The 20,701-nt window shown below is 30.2% G+C and overlaps 4 protein-coding genes across 5 annotated transcripts; 3 read left to right on the top strand and 1 right to left on the bottom strand.

Moving 5' to 3' along the window:
- The first annotated feature begins 1,039 nt into the window (after positions 1-1,039).
- LOC108450590 (perakine reductase-like) lies at positions 1,040-3,528 on the top strand. 2 transcript variants are annotated; one of them, XM_053018990.1, is made up of 8 exons: positions 1,040-1,157; positions 1,255-1,329; positions 1,771-1,941; positions 2,072-2,275; positions 2,373-2,545; positions 2,667-2,763; positions 2,901-3,054; positions 3,238-3,528. In XM_053018990.1, exons 1-8 carry the CDS (start codon positions 1,062-1,064, stop codon positions 3,411-3,413), a joined length of 1,146 nt encoding a protein of 381 aa, XP_052874950.1. In that variant the 5' UTR covers positions 1,040-1,061; the 3' UTR covers positions 3,414-3,528. The 2 variants fall into 2 exon arrangements, with proteins under 2 accessions (XP_052874950.1, XP_052874951.1); XM_053018991.1 differs by having other exon boundaries at positions 1,048-1,153.
- A 764-nt stretch (positions 3,529-4,292) lies between these two features.
- Positions 4,293-5,460, top strand: LOC108452323 (early light-induced protein 1, chloroplastic-like). Its single transcript, XM_017750098.2, has 2 exons — positions 4,293-4,872; positions 4,954-5,460. The coding sequence occupies exons 1-2, from the start codon at positions 4,729-4,731 to the stop codon at positions 5,320-5,322; spliced, it is 513 nt and encodes a 170-aa protein (XP_017605587.1). The 5' UTR covers positions 4,293-4,728; the 3' UTR covers positions 5,323-5,460.
- Positions 5,461-7,172: 1,712 nt separating this feature from the next.
- On the top strand, positions 7,173-8,317 carry LOC108451844 (early light-induced protein 1, chloroplastic-like). Its single transcript, XM_017749533.2, has 2 exons — positions 7,173-7,704; positions 7,800-8,317. Exons 1-2 carry the CDS (start codon positions 7,546-7,548, stop codon positions 8,220-8,222), a joined length of 582 nt encoding a protein of 193 aa, XP_017605022.1. The 5' UTR covers positions 7,173-7,545; the 3' UTR covers positions 8,223-8,317.
- Positions 8,318-8,901: 584 nt separating this feature from the next.
- Positions 8,902-14,974, bottom strand: LOC108489848 (uncharacterized). Its single transcript, XM_017794525.2, has 18 exons — positions 14,454-14,974; positions 13,552-13,791; positions 13,352-13,415; positions 13,139-13,268; positions 12,916-13,063; positions 12,556-12,804; positions 12,336-12,420; positions 11,793-11,895; positions 11,294-11,419; positions 11,104-11,217; positions 10,776-10,894; positions 10,392-10,473; positions 10,209-10,301; positions 10,035-10,124; positions 9,798-9,917; positions 9,622-9,713; positions 9,359-9,416; positions 8,902-9,263 (listed from the first exon to the last, which is right to left on the bottom strand). Exons 1-18 carry the CDS (start codon positions 14,638-14,640, stop codon positions 9,186-9,188), a joined length of 2,178 nt encoding a protein of 725 aa, XP_017650014.1. The 5' UTR covers positions 14,641-14,974; the 3' UTR covers positions 8,902-9,185.
- Between the last annotated feature and the right edge of the window lie 5,727 nt (positions 14,975-20,701).

The raw sequence follows: 20,701 nt of genomic DNA, 5'->3' as shown, positions 1-20,701 counted from the left end.
ATTTAATATTTAATTAATTTTATTAATTAGTATAAAATAGTAGTTTTAATTTAAAATTTTAAATATAATTAAAATATTTTAACATATTCAACATAAAATATAATTTTATAATTAATATAAAATAATATTATTTAAAATAAAATATTCAGAATTTTATTCAAGTAATAATTTTATTGTGTGTGCACAATTTCTTATTTATGTCAATAATTTTAAACTAATAATTGTAGATTATAATTATCACTACTTTTTCTATATTTCATGCTTAAAACTCCATTAAAGTATTACAGTTATAATCATCACAACTTACAACTCTTTATTTTCCTTTTATTTCAAAATTTTAAACTAATAAATTCAAGTATTAATCATCACAACTTACAACTCTTTATTTTCTTTTTTATTTCAAAATTTTAAACTAATAAATTCAAGTATTATAAATGGAATGGAACTTTTAATACTCCATTGAACAATTTTAAAACTACATGAATCGCATTGGAGATAAAGATAAATTAGGAATTCTTCCTGTTATTATCCTTTTTATGATATGAATTGATTTGATTCTCTAACTTTTTATAAATGATTACCAAAACTCTACTACTTGTTTCTCCATTTTGATTGATTAGCTGCTTGATGATAACTTTTGTTTATTTCTTGTTTGCTTTTGGGTACTTTAAAAGATTTTGTGCTCCAATATGAATATATATATATATATATATATAGCGATAAGCACAAGAAATTTGCTGCCCTTCTTCTCCAATTGCAGGAAGCATTTTCATGGGGTAAAAAAGTTCACCAAAATAATGAGTTGATGCATCCTTGTTGAACTCACAAATGCAGTGGTGAGTGGATATTTTACCAATCTAATCTAAAAATTTTTGGCATTTATAAAAATTACCTAAATTCAAATATAATTACTAAAATGACCCAGGTGCTGGCCATTGGTATTTTTGTATTTGCCTGATAATTTTGGTGATTGTATTTCAAACTGGGTTATTTTTGTAAATATCAAAATTTTTTTGAGTTAAAATAGCCGTGGTGAGTCAATGTTTTGAACTGGTCCTACAATGGTTGGTGGATGCAAAAGTAAAAGAAAAAGAAAAAGGCTGCTAAGAACTGCTCCTACAATGGTTGGTGGATGCAAAAGTAAAACAAAAAGGTTGGTAAGGGAATATATATCAATATTTTGTTATATAATATACGATATTTTCATTTTGTAAGTGGCTAGGATTGTGAAACTCCATTTTCAACAAAACTCAGCTTCAGAAAAAGGAAATGGAGAAGGAAACCCAAGTTCAAATTCCAAGGGTGAAGCTGGGTACTCAAGGATTGGAGGTAAGCCAAAATGGGTCTTCTTCACATTATATTAAAAATAGGGATTTATGATATGATAAGATATTATTTGACATTTTGATTGTTTTTTTGTTCTTGCAATGGATGCTGCAATATTGGGACTTAAAATTTATTATATGAAACCAGTTTAGGATTTGAACTTATTTGAATGCTTTTTAGCATTTGGAAACAAGGGTAAGAAATGGATTTGACTTTCTGGCCAACAAGAAAATTTCCTAAGTCTCGATTTTTTAATTGATTCAAGTTATGGATTAATTTACTATTTTTATATATTCACTTCAATGTTATTTAGACTCGAGTGAGTGTCAAAAGGATATGTGTCTTGGTTTATGTTTATTTGAACATGTGGTGGTCGAATACGAATTCTTTAGAAAAATCAAGAGTTCGAGTCATCTCTCTATATATGTGTGCGTGTATTTTCAGGTCTCTAAATTGGGGTTTGGTTGTGGAGCACTCTCTGGTATGTACAATGCTCCTCTCTCGCATGAAGAAGGGTGTTTTGTTTTAAAGGAAGCTTTTTCTAAGGGCATCACATTCTTTGACACATCTGACCTTTACGGCGAACTTTACGATAACGAGATCATGATCGGGAAGGTATGTACTGTTGCAATACGGTCGCTATTTTGTGGTTTCGGCTATTGTATGTGTCAATATTTAGTTAGATAAGAGCTTGTCTTGATTCATGAACACATGTCGATACATGCATATATGTCCTGTTTCGCAGGCTTTGAAGCAGCTTCCGCGGGATGAAGTGCAATTAGCAACAAAGTTCGGGATCCGTGTATTAGAAGGATTTAACTTTGAGGTGAAAGGGACCCGTGAATATGTTCGAAAATGCTGTGAAGCTAGCCTGAATCGACTCGGTGTGGACTATATCGATCTTTACTACCAGCATCGTGTCGATACTTCAGTCCCTATAGAGGAAACTGTAAGCATATATATCATCTCAAAAAACACCTATTTTCTCGATAGATATTATTAAAATTGATAACATTTTTTAATGCATCAAACATTGGCAAAAACAGATGGGGGAATTGAAGAAGCTTGTAGAAGAGGGAAAGATAAAATATATTGGTCTATCTGAACCTAGTGTTGATACCCTTAGAAGAGCTCATGCTGTTCATCCTATATCAGCCTTGGAAATGGAGTATTCCCTCTGGTGTCGTGAGATCGAAGATGATATAATTCCAGTCTGCAGGTTTGTTAGTCGGTACCCATACTTTTTGTTTTCCTTAAAATCATGCATATTCGTGTAGGATAATACCCTACGTCTGACACTCATTTCCGAGTCTTTCCAACTGTTTTTGTATCTTCCTCAGAGAGCTTGGTATCGGGATCGTAGCCTATAGTCCGCTTGGACGAGGTTTCTTTGGTGGGAAAGCAAGTGTGGAGAGCTTGCCTAGTGAAAGTATTTTGGTACATCAAATCCATAAGTTTCTTTTTTTTTTAATGATTTAATTCCCATTTTTATGATCAAAACCTATGCATCTTATATACATCTCTGGTATGAAAATCTCCATTTTTGATTCGTATTCGATGTGTGCTTGTCACAGAAAATGCATCCGAGATTCTCGGGGGATAATTTAGAGAAGAACAAGCTCGTTTATGCTCGTTTAGAAAACTTGGCAAAGAAGCATAAATGCACCCCTGCTCAGCTAGCTCTAGCATGGGTGTTCCATCAAGGGGAAGACATAATTCCAATCCCTGGTAAATTTTTTCATCAGTCTCTTTGAACTCGGGTTTGCATCTTACACGAGTATGTTCAATATTTTAGAATTTCTCTATGCAGTTGAAGTGTTTTCCGAGGGTTATATCCCCATGTCTTTATCCGAATATGCACCAGTCCGGGTATATGATTTTTTTTTTTTTTTTTGGAATTGAAATTTACAGCTACAACAAAGATTAAAAACCTTGAAAGCAACATTGGGTCCTTGACATTGAAGCTGACGAAAGATGATTTGAAAGAAATGTGTGATGCAGTGCCAATTGAAGAAGTGAATGGTGAAAGAGAATATGATGTTTTTTCTCAGTATTCCTATAAGTTTGCAAATACCCCCAAAAAGTGATTGTAAATGTAAAGCTAAATTGCTAGAATCGAAAAGCTTATGCCGATCCATGAAGACTAATCTTTTCGAGATTCATGATTGTTCCATCCAATAATATTATTTCCATGATTTGAAATTGAGTTTGCAATATACTTTACAGTTGTACCAAAACTTGTTATACTTTTCCAGATTATAAATGCTTTATATTACTCCACACTGCACTTCTTCATTTCTTTTGGGTTAAATTATGCTATTAGTCACTGTACTTTACGAACATTGTTGAATAAATCATTGTACTACAGTTTGATTGTTTTTAATACTTGTAATTTTTAAGTTTTAGTCATTACCAAAAAATAACTGTTAAATTCATTAAGTTTTACCATTGTTAAAACCTGATGTGTCAAACAAATTATCATGTATTATTTCTACACATTACTCACTAAAAATTCAGTTAATGGATTAACAACTATCATTCAAGTAAAGATTGAAAAATCAAAATTTTAAAATATAAGGTCTTAGAAGGATCTAATTGTAGAATATGGACCAAATATACAATTGTATGCATAATTCAGAACTAGTAATTGAATTTAACTGTTATTGTTTGAGTTAGGACTAAAATTTTAAAATTTAAAAAGTATAGAGATTAAAATTTACCAATTTGAAAAGTACAATAACTTAAATTGATCAAAATAATCTACAAGGACTAAATCTATAACTTTTGCAAAAGACTGATAGCAGAGTTTAAGTAATTTTAAAATTTAAGCGGAATGAAATTTAACAAACATTTACCATAATTACCTTGCTCCACCATATACATCTAAAGATATTCATTGCTCAGGTTGGAATATCTTATGCATAATATTTATACCATAATAGTTGTTTAAGTTGAAAGTTGCTCGAATCTTTTTATTAAGATTTTAAACTTAAACAATTTAACATAGTTTTAACACCTACATTACAATATAATATATTTAGTTTTTTTTATTTAAAAAATAATATTTTATAAACGTGAAAATCATTCATGTCAAGTTAAACACAAACTATAAGTATGAAACTTGTGCCCAATACATAATTTACCAATCACTTTTGAAAGTTAAATATGAAAATGACGTGGACCCAAATTTACCACCACCATTTTTTCTCTCTACATTTCAAAATTACATACCTAACTTTACCGTCTTACGTCAATGCAATGAGCTAATTGTAGTAAATTGCATTGAATTTTATTGGGTTTTGTAATTGCATCAAAGTTCTTGGCTTTATATGCTATGTTGATGATCAATCAGTTTCAGTTTCAGGAAAAAAAAAATAATAGAGGTTTTTGGAAGCAAGAAAAATGGTTGCATCACTAGTAGCAGTCCAACTGTTTGTGGAAAGTCCTGTGAGAACTGGACTCACTAACAGAAGTAGGGTTTTTCAGTTTTTCGGGGTAAAATATGTGCCGAAGAGACCCAATGTTTGCATCTGCTGCTTGGCGGAGGTAAGTTTATGGTACTTTTCTTGCTTAGTTCCCTAGCTATAACGCTGGACATTTCTTAAACCCAGGTTTTGTACTTTTCAGGATGATGAAGATGAGGGGCATTTCGAGAGCTTGAAATTGTCTGATGCGTTAATTAGTGGAGCAGTGGCAGAGAGGATCAATGGGCGGTTGGCGATGATTGGGTTCGTGGCAGCCACGGCGGTGGAGTTAAGCAAGGGCCAGGATCTACTTACTCAGATCACATCAGAGGGTGGGATTCGATGGATGGTGAGAAGCAGTATGGTGATAGCAATGGCATCGTGGATCCCATTGTTGAAAGGGATGAGAATTGAGGGCAGTTCAGTTGGGATTTACACCTCTGATGCTGAGCTATGGAATGGGAGATTTGCAATGTTGGGCCTTGTTTTTATGGCATTCCATGAATATCTCAAGGGTGGTGCCCTTTTCTAAAGGTAAAATAGGTCCCTCTGTTATAGCTATTTGATCAAATAAGTGTTTAAACTTTTAAATTGATCAGTTTAGTCTCTAAACTATTTTAAAAAATCAAATTAATCATTATACGATTTAATAGCCTTTCAAAGAATCAAATTAATCCTTATACCCCTTTAATGGTGTTTCACTGAGATTTTATTTATAGTTCAACTTCAAATAAAATATTTTATTTGCAAAAATATAATAGCTTTAAAAATATCGGTTTTGTTAATAATAAATATTAACTTTGTTAAAATATAATTTTATTTAATTTTTATAGTATAAAAATTAAATGGATTCATTTAATAGTATAAATATTAATTTAATAAGGATATTATAATAGAGCAATCTGCGAAGAACTTTCACTATTTTCTAAATATTTAATAAAATTTATATTTATGTATTGGTGTATAAATTTATGTATCATTTTTCCAATTAAATGATGATCAATTACTAAAAATTTTAAAATTATATTCACCTAACTTCATATTTAATTCCTAAAATTTATAAAACTATATATTGTGATTGCATTTAATATTAACTCTAATATATTGCGTAAACACAGGTAATATTATAAAATAATTGTCAATTAGATTAATTCAATTAGTATTTTATGATATTTTTTGATAAATAGAAAAAAAATTACATCAAAATATTTATAAATGAGTTATTCGAAGAAAAGCTTCTTTCAAAAACTCCTTAATCTCCATTAAAGGTTCCTCTAGCATATGCAATTCTTTATCACTCGATAGAACTATTTTTGTTAAAGCATCTTTTATCCAATTAATCCGCAATGACCGTAATATTCATAATACTCTCAAAATCAAGGCCCAACAAAATGTTATGCCCAGGTATGTATTTTTAATTATATATTGAAAATGTTTTTTTTTTAATTATTTGCAAATATAAATGTAATATAATCATAATATTCAAATAACTACAAAGTAATCACTATAAAAATAGTAAATTACACTAAGGTCACTAAAGTATTAATAAATTTATATTTTGGTCACTCAATTTTAAAAAGTTACAAATGATCATGGAATTATTCGAAAGTTTTTATTTTAAGTCACTGGGCAACTAAGTTTTTTTTTAAAACGTCTAACTTGTGAACTCCACACAGTGATTCAACAATTGGTACAATAGATCAATACCCATTAGTGAGTAAAAAAACATACCTCAAATCTATTTAACGATCTGTCTTAGAGATTGGAGAAATAAGCTATTTGGATTTTGGTTTACAAATTCGTAACCTTCAAAGTTTTTTTATGAAAGAAAACTAAATTGTATAAGAAAAGAGAAAGGAGAGTTTTTTATCAATGTTTTTAAAACCAAACCGATGTTTGAACCGGTTAAACTATCAATTCTTAGTTTGACTAATTCGTCTGGTTTGAATGAATAAATTATTTAAAAAATATTTTAAAACAAAGAAAATTAGTACAAGCAATTCAATTGGTCAGTTCAACCAATCCGACTAGTCAATTTAACCAATCTAATCAGTTCACGGGTCAACCAGTCTGACTTCTTATTTCAGATCGTTTTCTAGGTAGATTCTTGATCCAACCAGTCGATCTCGTCTGATTATGAAAACTTTCTTGACTGATACAAATGGTATAAATAAAGAAGGTCATACAATAACGATTTTAACGTCCAATGACTTGAATAAAAACTTTCGAATAATTTGATAACTATTTTATAATTTTTGATGTTAAATAACCAAAACATAAATTTATTAATAGTTTAATCAACTTGAATTTATTTCACCCAAAAGAAAAAACAACGCATAGAAAGAGACCACGTCCCACGCTAAGAGTCTAGAAAGTTCTTCCTAGTATCGAGAAGAGGCCACGTCAGACCAAAAGGTCCGGCAGTCTACGGAACCAACAACCACTTTCCGGTAATAAAAGAGCCCACGTCACCAAACTCATCATGTGTGGACAAACAATCCCACGTGACTCACTCACTTTCGAGTATTAGATACAGAGCGACGTGGACCCTTAAATATCCACAACCCCCTTCCCCTATCCTACGCTATTTATAGCAAAACACTTGCACTACTTTACTCACCATCAGTATTCAATTGCATTATTCATTGCTACTTTCGCTTCATTAAGCCTTTACTTTAGATTTTGAAAAACAAAATAATCTCTAGGGTTCTTCCTTAGTTTCCACTTCCACATATCTATCCTTAAATTGAAGAAAATGGCCGCATCATCACCTGCCATGCAAATGCAATCCCTCCTTTTAGCAAGTCCCATGACTGGCCTTGCTAGTAAGAGACAAATGGTTCAGTTTTATAACGTGAAACGCATGCCTCGTTTTCAAAGGAAACTCAATCTTCAAGTTCGCTGTTTGGCAGAGGTAAGTTCATAAGTTCCTGTTTTGATATTTGACATTCAGGGTTTGACTTTAAACAGGTTTTTAGTTTTAAGTGATTCGTTTTTTTTCACTTGCAGGAGGGTGATCAAAAGGAGCCAATGCCAACGGCAAGAACGCCGGAACCTAAGCCGAGCCCTCCACCGGTATCACCCAAACTGAGCACGAAATTCTCCGATGTGTTTGCCTTCAGTGGGCCTGCACCGGAGAGGATCAACGGCAGGTTGGCGATGGTTGGGTTTGTGGCAGCGCTGGCAATGGAGTTATCCAAAGGTCAAGATGTGTTGACCCAAATATCCAACGGTGGGATCCCGTTGTTCGTTGGGACTAGTATTGTGTTATCGCTTGCATCTTTGATACCGTTGTTTAGAGGTGAGACGGTGGAATCAAGGTCCGGTCAGTTCATGAGCTCGGATGCTGAGCTGTGGAATGGGAGGTTCGCCATGTTGGGACTTGTTGCCTTGGCTTTCACCGAATATGTAAAGGGCGGAACCCTAGTGTAGGTTCTGGTTGGTTTCGCTTTTTGTACGTTGTTGAATATGTGAACGAATTTATCAAGCTTAAGTAACGTAATTTTGCAGAGTGAATTAAATTAAAACTGACATCCAAATAAAAGAAGATAACTCACCACAATAAAAATATATTAAATTTATACAGATTTGTATTTAAAATAAAAAATTTATCATTATACCAAAAGAATCATCAGCAAGGTTTTCTTATTATACTAGAAAAAAAATTCGTAAGAAAAATGTAAAAGCATATATAAATAGTTAAAATGTCAATGATTAAATTTATACAGGTTTGTATTTAAAATAAAAATTATCATTATACCAAAAGAATCATCAGCGAGGTTTTCTTATTATACTAGAAAAAAATTCGTCAGAAATCTGTAAAAGCAGATATAAATAGTTAAAATGTCTAATGATTAATTATTTTTATCAATAGAGATGTTTACATTTAATCTTAAAATTTATACTCACATATTTGGAAAAGAAATTATTAATAAAGTAAAATCCAATAACAAAGCCAGGTGGGGAATTTTTTTTCAATTTTTAATAGACATTTCCTAGAAAATCTCGGAAATATAAATATCATAAACTTTATGAGATATAAATACCTTAAGTTATTATATCATTGAAACTTCTCCGATCCATCAGCTTCATAATAGCAAAGGAGCATGAGTTTCATCTCCTTGAAAAAAAATGGAGGCTGAAATAATATTTGTGAAAAAGGAAAGGAATCATCAAATCCTCTCTTTTATTTCATACAAAGGAATTTAAATATTAATCTACCTCGAAAAAGACCCCTCTACAGTGTTTCAAACATATATAAACAGAAAAGAATTAAGAAGAATACATTTTCTGCTATTTTTATCATTTTTTTATGTATTTACAAAATACACCACAAACGTACATGCAGAAGCACAAGCCAATGGTATAAAATGCCTTTTTTTTTTACTTTTCTTGTTATGGATCAAACTGAACTCTTTGTTCATTCAACTCCCCGTTTTGGTTCGTATTCATTTCATCATAGTAAATTTCTTTCTGCAAACAGTAAAACGAAAGGTTTAAACGTTCAATGCAAGTTGAAAGAATCATATGAAGAGAACTCTTCGCATAATTAATAATCATAAACTTACATTGGCATGCATATCGACGGGGAACAAAGTTATAGCATCTGCGTTAAAACTGAATCCACTGAAAAGAAAAAGGGGCAGAATATGGATTAGAGATCAGCGAAAATTATTACGGTACAAACTTAAAACATTGTTTAAAGTGAGTCCCATACAGTCGTTTCAATAATACAAATTATTAAACATAGCAATCACTAATAGTGTGAAGACCAGAAGTTTTTCTCCCTCCACGTTTCTGGTTATAATTTTTCTAAGGTTCAGATTATTACCAGCGGGATAGGACGAGTTGCCAAACGTATGGAATAAAGAACTCCTCGGGATGACTCTCTTGTTCATACGAGAAGTGCAACTGAGTGAACATCTGTTCAAATAGAACCAAAATGCATTGAAATGGAAGCAACCATACTAAATAACACAATGATTATATACAGTCGTATAATTTTACCTTCATCCCTTCACCGCGCCAAGATCGACAATTATTAATTATGAACAGGAGGACTTTTTCTACAGACCATTCACCATCCATTCTTTGGGCATCCATACGACTGTTAAAAAAATCTAATACCTATAAAAGCCAAAGAGATCAAAACAATCGAAAAGCAAGGTGAAATAAAGAAGAAAATAGGACAAAGAAATGAAAGATTAAATAATGCATTTCATCACATAAACTCATAAAGCATACATTATAAATATTCTCAAGCAGCTCAGCAAAGCGAGGATGGCTCTTGAATGGCTGAAAAACTTCCTGTCTGTGCATAATGGCATAGACAACCTGCACAAATGCACATGTCCGTAAGTGTTGATGGGATGGAATGCAGACGAAGATTATCTTGAATAACTTCAATAAAAGATGTACCTCAGGATTCCGTGGCAGTGCATATGTCAAAATCGCATTTAATATTTCAAGGACAATTCTCAAAAAGTCGGTATAAATTTGCAATTCTGCTGACTGCAACAAGGGGAAGAGATATTATTTTAGGATACACAGAGCAAACTTTTTACAAAGGGCTACATCACATGCCAAAACCATGACAGATACCATATCTTCTACAAGGCCATCCCCTGTTGAGATGGCTTTGGTTTGCAGTTTATCGTCCCTTAGCTCTACCAATTTGTTGTACCTGAACTCCAACAAATTTACAATAGAAGTTAGGAGTGCCAAGATAGCAAAATATACATGAATCTTTGTTACTCAGACTCGGGTTTGAATCCAACATTGGTAATGTTCAATTTTTCTAAGTTTTTCCATACATTTGGAGGGTCCTTAGAGGATTCTATAACCATGTCCTGATATGCATCAAACATAGGTGTTGGGAAATGGTACTTTCAGTTTCAAGTAGATTGAAGGGTCGGTAACAGAGGTAACAATCACAAAAGGAATATTATGGTGAAGAAAAAAGTGGTCTAAACATAGATGACTTACTTGCGTGAAAGCATATAGAAGAGGCTGACAAGTCTCTGGGAAGCATATGCACTCAAACGATGGACATGAGGTGCCATATTTGCCAAAGTTGCTAGACAAGTAGTATGAAGATAGACATCCTGTTCATTCATTAAAGAAAAAAGAATCAACTCCCAAATAATAAGATATTAACAGGTGTAGAACCCATACAATCATATATTACTGTCCTAGAGCTAAAAACTAACATATGAAGAGAGAATTTCAGCCATTTAACAATATTCTCCTGGAGCCTACTACTTCAATAAGCATAACATGGTGTGGTAAGAATCTAAGACATTCAGAGCCATACCCGCAACTTTGACAAGTTATACTGGACAGTCCTTATCAAAATTATGACCATCAGGGAACCAAGTGATGTCTGATGAAGGAGATGCTCTTTATACCATGGAACACCAGGCAGTATCTGTCCATATGAATAAGACATCAAGGCAATACTCATTCATAAAAGTCAAAAGCTGACAAACGAAAGAGATGCTTACCATCTTGTGAATGCTAGCATTGAATGAAGAGTCTTGACTAAGTATGAGGAGTATAATCAGCAACATGTATATTTGATTTGATGTCCTCCTCGAAGCACTGTATAGTGTTTCCAAGATGGGCATCAACTGTTGATATTCATCGTACAAACACAGATTAAAACCATATGCGACGTACGATATAAACAGGCAGAGGTGTTTATGCAATGTAAAGTGTAAACATACAGAAGAATTACAATGAAAGATTAAAAACAAAATAATAGACAAGATCAAGCAAAACAAGATGCAATGTGTATGACTTGAACATCTCATATAGAAATGTTCAAGCTCTTTCTTTCTGGTGAAAAGGGGATAGGCAGGAGGCCAAGAAAACTTTTAAATACGTTAACAAGACACCATCTACAATTCGCATCTTGCTTCAAAAAATCAGAAAGTAATTTTGCAAATGGAATTCCTGAGAATTATATATGAAATGCAGATAATGGAAGTTAGAGCTTCTTACCAATGTATCCAAATCTGTTCGCACTAGTACATACTCCAAAAAGTCAGAGTTCCCTTGCACCAATGAGTAAAGTAAAAGGACAGCAGTCTCATCAGCCAAGCACCTGCAGGTGGGAACCATTACGAATTACTAAAAAAGAATGAGAGAGAAGCCATGAGAGATGGAATATTGATTCTGAATACAGTAACAAGTGGCAAAGCATTTGTGTCAATCAAAGTTCACAGCTATGCGAAGGACAGATACTCCACAAAATAGAAGTCTAAACTTAAGTCAAATTTTCTTTATAGAACAGTTTTAAACAAAATCAACTAAGAAACAAAAGAAAAATGGGGAAAAGAAAGCCAACAGCCATTACCAAGGAATAGAACCCATTTTTGGCAAAATGTTAGCAAAAACTAACAGTAATGAAGCAGTCATACAAACCTTATTACCCAGATTTGCCCACTATGAATACATCATAATCCACAAAAAGCAATCTTTAATAATCTCATAGAGGTAATTTTACTCATTCACATATTAATAATAGAATAGAAAGATACTTACATGCCAAGGGTATCAAATAGGGATGCAAAAGGTAATCTCACAACTGGTCCATTTTGTGCATTCCCCTCAATATCGGCACGATCAACTGCAAGCAAAATTCTTATACATTCACCAATACCGTTTAATATGCCATCATAATGACATGCATGGAAAAATAGGAAGAGAAAACTATATAGAAAAAATGCTAGTAACCCAAAAGGAAATCGTAAAGAGATCTCACATTCGATGTCCCTTGCATTTTCTAAGGCCTTGCTGTAAGGGTTGACAGTAAAGTATGTATTTACTTTAGAAACAGGATCTGTAGAGGCACTGTCATCACTTCTATCTGTTATAGACTCATCACTTACAACACATTTATGGTAATGAATAAGAACAAGTAGCACGTGGAGACTGCAATCTGCCAGTTGATTTCTAGAGCCTTCACTATTTGAATTGACCAAATAATTGAATGGCAACAATACAAAGTTTGCTGCAAGCATAGCATACACGTTATTATAAACATATTCCAGGAAAAGTTCCTACAGCAATGAGCACAGATTGGGACTCGGTATTAATAAGAGCGTCAAGGAAAAGACCATACCAGCAGCAGAACCAACTCTTTGTAAAACACCAGGTTGATTTTCCTCGAAAAAAATAGAATAAGAAGCAGCAGTACTAGAAGGAAGACGAGGTCGCATTATATAATTGAGAAGCAATCTGTGAACCACTGAACTGACCAGCATACTTTCCTGTGAAGCAAAGAATGAGTATGCAAAGTGGATATTGTTGGAGCAAAAAATCAAGCTAAGGTTTTAACTTATAACCTGAGACATTGCAGCATCAAGAAAAGGGTTTACATCTTTCGGCCCTGGGGTTGGTCCAGAAAGAAGTTGAGTAGACATTGCAACAAGCATGAAGTTAAGCAACTCCTGGTGCAGAAGGGATGTCGTAGGACTTGCGAGGAAAATAATGTAATATTAGGAGAAAATTAAGTAGAAATGCCAATGTAACAAATGCACCATTAAGCCATGGTGTACCTTACATCTATTGAACCAAGGAAGGTAAGCACATTATGCATTAAAAGATTTTCAATCCTTTGATCTGCACAATAGAAATAAAAATCAGGTCAGATGCAATTTTATCAGTAAAATAACAACTTGCAAGATACTCATTTACAAACTTTAATTTCAAAACTTGAGAGCAAATAATGATAAGAGGCAAATAGTTATGGATTTACCAGTCATGAAATCTTTAGGCACCGGTTCATTTTCAAGAAGAGACAAACATAACTCCTCAATATTGTCACTCTGTGAATTCTCAATAATATACTTCAAAAAAACAGATGAAAAGTACACCGCATTAATGGCCTTCAAATAAACCACAGATGGAGCACCAGAAGTTCGAACTGCCTCTTGTAAACACCATGAAAGGTGAATCAAAATCTTCGCAAGGTGCCTGGTGTGGTGGTTGTTTTGTGCTGTACATGAAGGATCCAGCACAAAGAAACAAAGTCAGCATGATTGTGAATATTTGTAACAAAACAAACGAAGGTCAACTAATAGTGGTAGAATTTAAAATAAAGTTGCAAAGAGTTATTAATTCAGAAAATGCCTCTCGCAACTTAAGCATTGAATTTAGAGATTGATTAATAAAATTCACTTAGCTCCGTTTTTGGTAAGTGTTTGGAAGTTCTGTATAGTTTTCATAATAGCTGCCCTCAACTTGGTAAAAGTAAAGTATCAATAACAAACAAATATCTTCCACCCGTTGAGATATTTTCAGATCGTTTAGTTTTAGATCACAAAGCAGAAGCTCAAATCATCGCGTATTCAAACATTTTACATATAATATCACTACAACAGCACTCCAATTCGGTCCAGAAAAGTAAGCCAATCAAATAACAGAGGTAGTAAAACTGTAGAAGCAATCGGAACCTTATCATTAGCTAAGCATTGTATTCCTACAATAAGATTGCTATCATTTTCAAGACAACAATAAATTCTATTAACAAATAGTGCGAAAAAACAGCTGCATTTTGTGAATTGTAAAAAATTGAGCAGTAAATTACACAACTAATTATTCCAAAGAAAACAATTATCAAAATGTTTTATGAAATTAATTTGGAGAGAAAGCACTCGCCGAAGAGCTCGCAAGCTTGTTGAACACGGTAAGAGGACCAGCGAAGGGTAAGAGGAAGCTCCAGAAGCTTCTGCCAGAAATCGGAAGCCAAAGGAAAGGATTTCTCGCCGACGAAGGTGCCGATTAGATACTCCGCCGCTTCGGCGGTGGTGCTTGTATGGCGCGGCGTCGAAGGCACCGCTCCCATTCTTCGGTTACCGTCGTATAAAAACAAAAAAAAAACACAAAGCCAAAGATTGGCGGTTTAACTCAGTGAGTCGAGAAGGAAACAAAACCGGATTTGATTTCAGAAGGAGGAAGAGGACGCGAGTTAAGGGATCTCAGACTCGGAACCAATTGGCATTGCAAAGATAAAGAGAGATCTGGTTCCGAAATTTCAAAATGGAAATGAAAACTTTCAATTGAAAAAAATAATAAAAAAATAAAAGGGAAGAGGGAGCTTAGAGAGGAAGGTTTTGAAGAGGTAGAGAGAGAAATAGAGGGATAAATCGAGGGTTCTTTTAATTTTGTTTTTTTGTTTTGTTTTTATTAAGAAATTAGTTTTTTTTTAAGACGATGATGTGATCATTATTATTTGATTTTACGGAATTGCCCTCCTTCCTTTGTTTGAGTTACAGCTTTGTAGTTTAATAATAGTTAGAGAATTTTACTATATTAGGATTAATTTATTGAGTTTGATTTTTATACTTTTTATTGAAATTTTAATTCCATATATGAATTTAATACTTGTGTTGACTGCCAATTACATCTTGACAAATATTAAGGTATTAAGGGTGTGTTTGATAAATTATTAATTTTTTTATTTTAATGAAATAAAAATTTTAAATTTTAATATTCTAAATGTGTTTTATAATTATTTTAATTTTTATTTAATAAAAAATTTAAAAACATGTTGAATAAAATAAGTAGATATATGGCTATTTATCACTTAATGTAAAAAATATTAAGTTGTTTTATTTTATTAAAAATGAAATAAATTGTCATTTTTTAAAAATAAGAGATATTCAAATTAATTTTTTATTTGATCCAAAATAATACAAAATATTATATTTATAAGATTAAAATTAAGAAATAAATATTTTTTAAATATCAATATTTACTTTTATCAAACAACATAATTATATTTTATACTTATATTTACTAATTTATCAAACAATTTTCTAATATAAAATTAACGCCTATCAAATTTAGTATTCAATCTTTCAACACTTAATTTTTCAATTTATTAAATACACTATAAATTAAATTTATTTGTACATAAATATTATGTAGTATTTTTCAGATTTATTTTAGATTCAATTTTATTATATGTTGATTTTGTACAAATATATTTTTATTTTTAATTAGATTGTGCTTTGTAATAAATTAAATTTGATTGCAATTGCTTGAATTTGTTTTATTTATGATTGTATTATTACACCTGCATAGTACTTATGTTGAACTTTCCAATTTACATTTATGGTGTAATGACTTTTTTATTCTCCTATAATAAAAAATTATTTTAACCATTCATTTAAGTTTTCATTTTCTTTTAATTTTTAAATTTGTAAATTTTTATCAAATTACCTTAAAATAGATAAAAAAGTTAATATTTGTTAATTTTACTTACATGACATACACATAGATTAATGTAAGCATTTAATTATTATTTAAAAATAAAAATAATGAAAATATATATACTTTTATATTTTTTAATAATTTTAATGGTTTTAATTTTTAAAAGTAGTTTTATATTTAATTTTAATTTTTAATTTTTACTGGAGATGTTTGGTAAACTAAGTTTTGAGCTTTTTTTTAGTAGACTTGGACACAAATTAAGGATTAGGTAGTCAAACCCTTTAGTTGTAATGTTTGGTGAATAGAGATTTACAAAAGCTTGTTGATAAATTAAATTCAATATATATTGAATAGGTGGTTAGTTAAACAAAAAAGTTTGGATGGGCAACTATTTTTAGCAATTAATTGGGAATGAGATATGTGAAATGATATATCCGACCATACTTGCTCAAAAAATTACTCTTTTTACTACATGTTCTCAAACTTAATACTGATGTCAAGATATCAATAGCCTCCATTATCTCATTTTCACTTTCTCCACCTCCAAAGTCCAAAGTAAATCTAAAAAAAAAAAAACTCCATTGTAAATCTACAAAAATCAACATTGTCGCGAGAAATTTTTATTCGAGATTATTTATCATTGAATATTTATATACTCTTAATTTATTTTCAAATTACTCGTATAAAATGATTTTTATACAATTTTATATTAATTGAAATATGCTACTTGATAAATTTATTCGAGTGTAATCTAATTATCACTAATTTACACGCTAATAACATGGCATAATTATCACTAAGAATATAGTCTACGATTATATTGATACACTATTAACATTTATCAATTTCCACAAAGTTAATATTAGCAAATAAGGAACTCAATAAATTTATTTATTTAAAATTAAAAAATCACTAATTAATTTCCATGATTGATTTTTAATTCACCGGTAATAGTATTTTATTTGAATAATTTCACCAATAAAGACTAATGTATTATAAACAAATAAATACTTAATAATAAAATATATCATGTCCTTATTTATCATTTTACACATATTAACTTTTAGTTATCAACTAAGTTTTACTAAACACTTAAATAAACAGATAACATAATCAATTAATCAAACCAGTAATTTAAATTTAATTTAAATGAATTATATATATTTCAAACCACTGGTTCATATTTTCCTTATTAAATAAATTTCAAATCCTAACATAAATTTCAAGTTTTCAAAATTAAACAAGTTTGTCAACTCCACACTACAAAAAATTGATTAAATTATTGATAAAATAATAAAAGATATTTTCAATTAACATTAATCTTAAATTCAATCATTAGATAAAATTTTATCTTGTTAAAATTATTTTTATTGAGAGAGAATTTTAATATACTATATATATATATATTACAATTTAAGGATTAAAACTTAATTTTAATGGAAATAACAAGTTTTTTAGATTTTAAAATATAAATATTAATTTTAATATTATAGAGGAGGGCAATTTAGTCTTTGGATATCTTTTAAGGTGAAGTTTCTTTATTAACTACAGACTTCTTTTGCAAACTGTTTTTCCTTCATCGGCAAGAGCCCACCTGGAAATTAACGATATATATATATTATTTTATATTACAATTATTAATTTGAAAATGAAATAAATAAATCACGGTCCAATAACAATCCTCGTCTCCACACGCGCTTCATATTTTTAAAATAACAAAATTTCCGAGGCTCTGAATTTAACAAAAGTCGCTTTTATTTTTTAATTATATATTAAGGAAAAACACTTTAAAATTTGTATTAATTGTTAATTAATAAATTTGATGATGTTAGAGTTGGGCGTGCCATCAATTAGGGTATGCCACTCGTTTTGTTGACTTTTAAGATTTATGAGTCTGCTCTGACTATTCCTTTAAAAAGAATCAATATATATTTTTATAAATTAAATTCAATATTCTAACGTGTGGAAAGGTCCAAAACTTTTTTTTTCTTTGCCCATAGAAAAATCTAATGTATTTTGAATTTGAGACCAAAAGTATTCCGTAGTGTTAGAGCACATCGTTTTATGTTTTAAAATTAGTAAGTATTAATATTATTGTAATTTATTTCATTTTTTAAGCAAATATTGTTGTAATTTATTTCACTTTTCAGTTTATTGATAATGTATATACATGTGTTTATATATAAATAAAAATTCTAAAATTAAAAAATTTTACAGAAAAATTTTAATATCGTTGAAATCTCATAAACTATCACCCATAATATAAGAAAATAGTGGTTAAATCCATTGCTAACATTAAAGTTCAAACTTCGTTGTTGTTATCAGGGACAAAATTTGGGAGATAGGGGCCTTTGCGAAGTTGGACTTTAATTTTAATTATTTTGATTAGATGAGAAATTTATATTTTTGACCCTTCTAAAGAATTATTTATTCAATTTAGATCATTTTAGTATAATTTTTTTTTTTAATTTCACCTCCGATTTCTTTAATTTTAGTTTGAGCTCTCAATTCAAAATTTTAGCTTCGTCCTTGGTGGTCATCCCCTCCACCAATGGTTTGTACAAAAAACAGTTTGAGCTCTTCAATTCAAATTACATCAAGGTGAGTTTTTTTTTTTAGTGATGTATGGATTCATTTTAATATTAGATTAATATATAATTTAATATATGAGCTTTTTTTTTTTAGTTTGATATTTGAGTTTAGTTTTAAAATTTAATTTGATACCGAACCAAACGATATTATATGGCTCAATGAATGTTTGACATGTATATTTTAGTAAAAAAAAAACTAAAAATTTAATTGGGATAAAAAACTCAAGTACTAAATTGAACGTTGAAATCAAGTACCGAAAGGAACAATAAAACTAAACTCAAATATCAAATTAAAACAAAATAACAAATTTAAATAACAAATTAAACATTAAAATCAGACTTAGGTATGAAATAATATATTAATCCTTTAACATGATAAAATATATTTAGAAAAAATTATCTCATTCATTTTATAATATTTTCACATGATGTAATATTTAGATTTTTGGTAGAACATGAGCCAATGTCTTAAAAATTATTATTAATCGATCAAAATAGATAGTTTTTTTTATTTTACTTGCAAAATTAAGAAGAAAAACTCCATTATTATTGTATTATTGTTGAAAGTGAACACTCCAATGGGATGGGTTTTTAGATTAAAAAATGTTTAAGTTGTTTAATCAATGATTTAGGGAATTAGAGAAGGACAAAGCTTTGTGGATAATTACAAAGGAAAAAGAAAAAGAAAGGATAAGTTCAAGAGATTGAGACCACGGCGTTGGGCTTGTGTCGGTGGTGGGTATGTGAAATATAAAATATATATAATCCTTTTGAGGCTGGCCATGTTGTTTTCATCACACTATTGGGAGAGTGAGTGCCTTTCAATGAAAACCCTATTGGCCCTTCAACTCTTCGGATGTGCTTTCATATGCTTGTTTGATGGCTACTCTTTACCTTTCTAATAAGGAAAGCCATTTGGTTTTGTTTAGCATCTTCTATAACGTTTCAAAATTCAGGACAAATTTTGATAATAATTCCAGCAGCTTTAATTTAAGTATCCATCAAGCTGGATACAAGTTTCATAAATATTCAATTTGAATAGTTCACGAGTTTAAATGAGTTTAAATATGAATTAATTGAAGTTTGAAAATGAATAAGCTTAATCAAGTTTAATATTGAGTAGATTAATTATATTTTTGGCTGAGCTTGAGCTCAGAATTTGATATTTGATTGAGTTCAAATCAAGTACGAGTTTTGATTTTTGATTTAAATCGAAGCTCAAGCTTACTATTTATTTGAATTTGACTAGATTTAATTACACCCCTAAAAGTGTGACAAATTTTAATCATGTTTATAAAATTAAAGCATGCACTATCAATATACTAAATATTTTAATAAATATGTCACTTTATTAATTAAATTGTAAAACTTGAAGTTGTTAATAATGGTGAATAAAGAGTGGAATTTTAGAATCCTACTAATTGAACAAAGAATATACACACCCAAACCCGTAACTTTTTATGGTATAATGGTAAATTTAGTTTTTAATGTTTATAAATTTTGTTTATTTGGTTCTTTTTTCTTTAGTTAAATTTGACCATTAACCTTTAAAAAGAATTAAATTATCTTTTTTAATAGAAATTCTAATTAAATATACAAAATATTAAGAAATAAAATTCAAGGAAAAATATATAAAAGTTCCTAAAATTAAAGAAAAAAAAGTACAAAATACATGTGAGTGAATTGTCATGTAGATATATTGTTTAAAAATTTAATATTTATGTTAAAAAATTATGATTCAACTTTTTATGAAATGTTGATGGTCAAATTTGACTATTTTTAAAAAGTTAAGACCAAATTTAGCTAATAAAAAGGAATGATGACTAAATTGACAAAAGATATAAATGTTAAGAGTTAAATTTTTCTTAATTTACTAATTAATCTTCCTAAGTAAAAACAATAAATAAAGTGATTTATTTTAGTAAATTTAAGTATGATTAAAATTCATGGTCAACATCTACTTTTTAATGAGCCTATAGAATGTGGAGAATTAATTATTAGGCTCGTTCCAATAGATAACTTGAAAAAAAGAAGTTGTATAAGATTGATTTTATGATTGCAGACCAAAACTATCTTAAGAAGTCAATAGGAAAGTGAAAA

Source organism: Gossypium arboreum, chromosome 9 (genome assembly GCF_025698485.1).
Source record: "Gossypium arboreum isolate Shixiya-1 chromosome 9, ASM2569848v2, whole genome shotgun sequence".
NCBI classification, from domain to species: domain Eukaryota; kingdom Viridiplantae; phylum Streptophyta; class Magnoliopsida; order Malvales; family Malvaceae; genus Gossypium; species Gossypium arboreum.
This window is presented reverse-complemented; position numbering and strand designations above follow the sequence as displayed.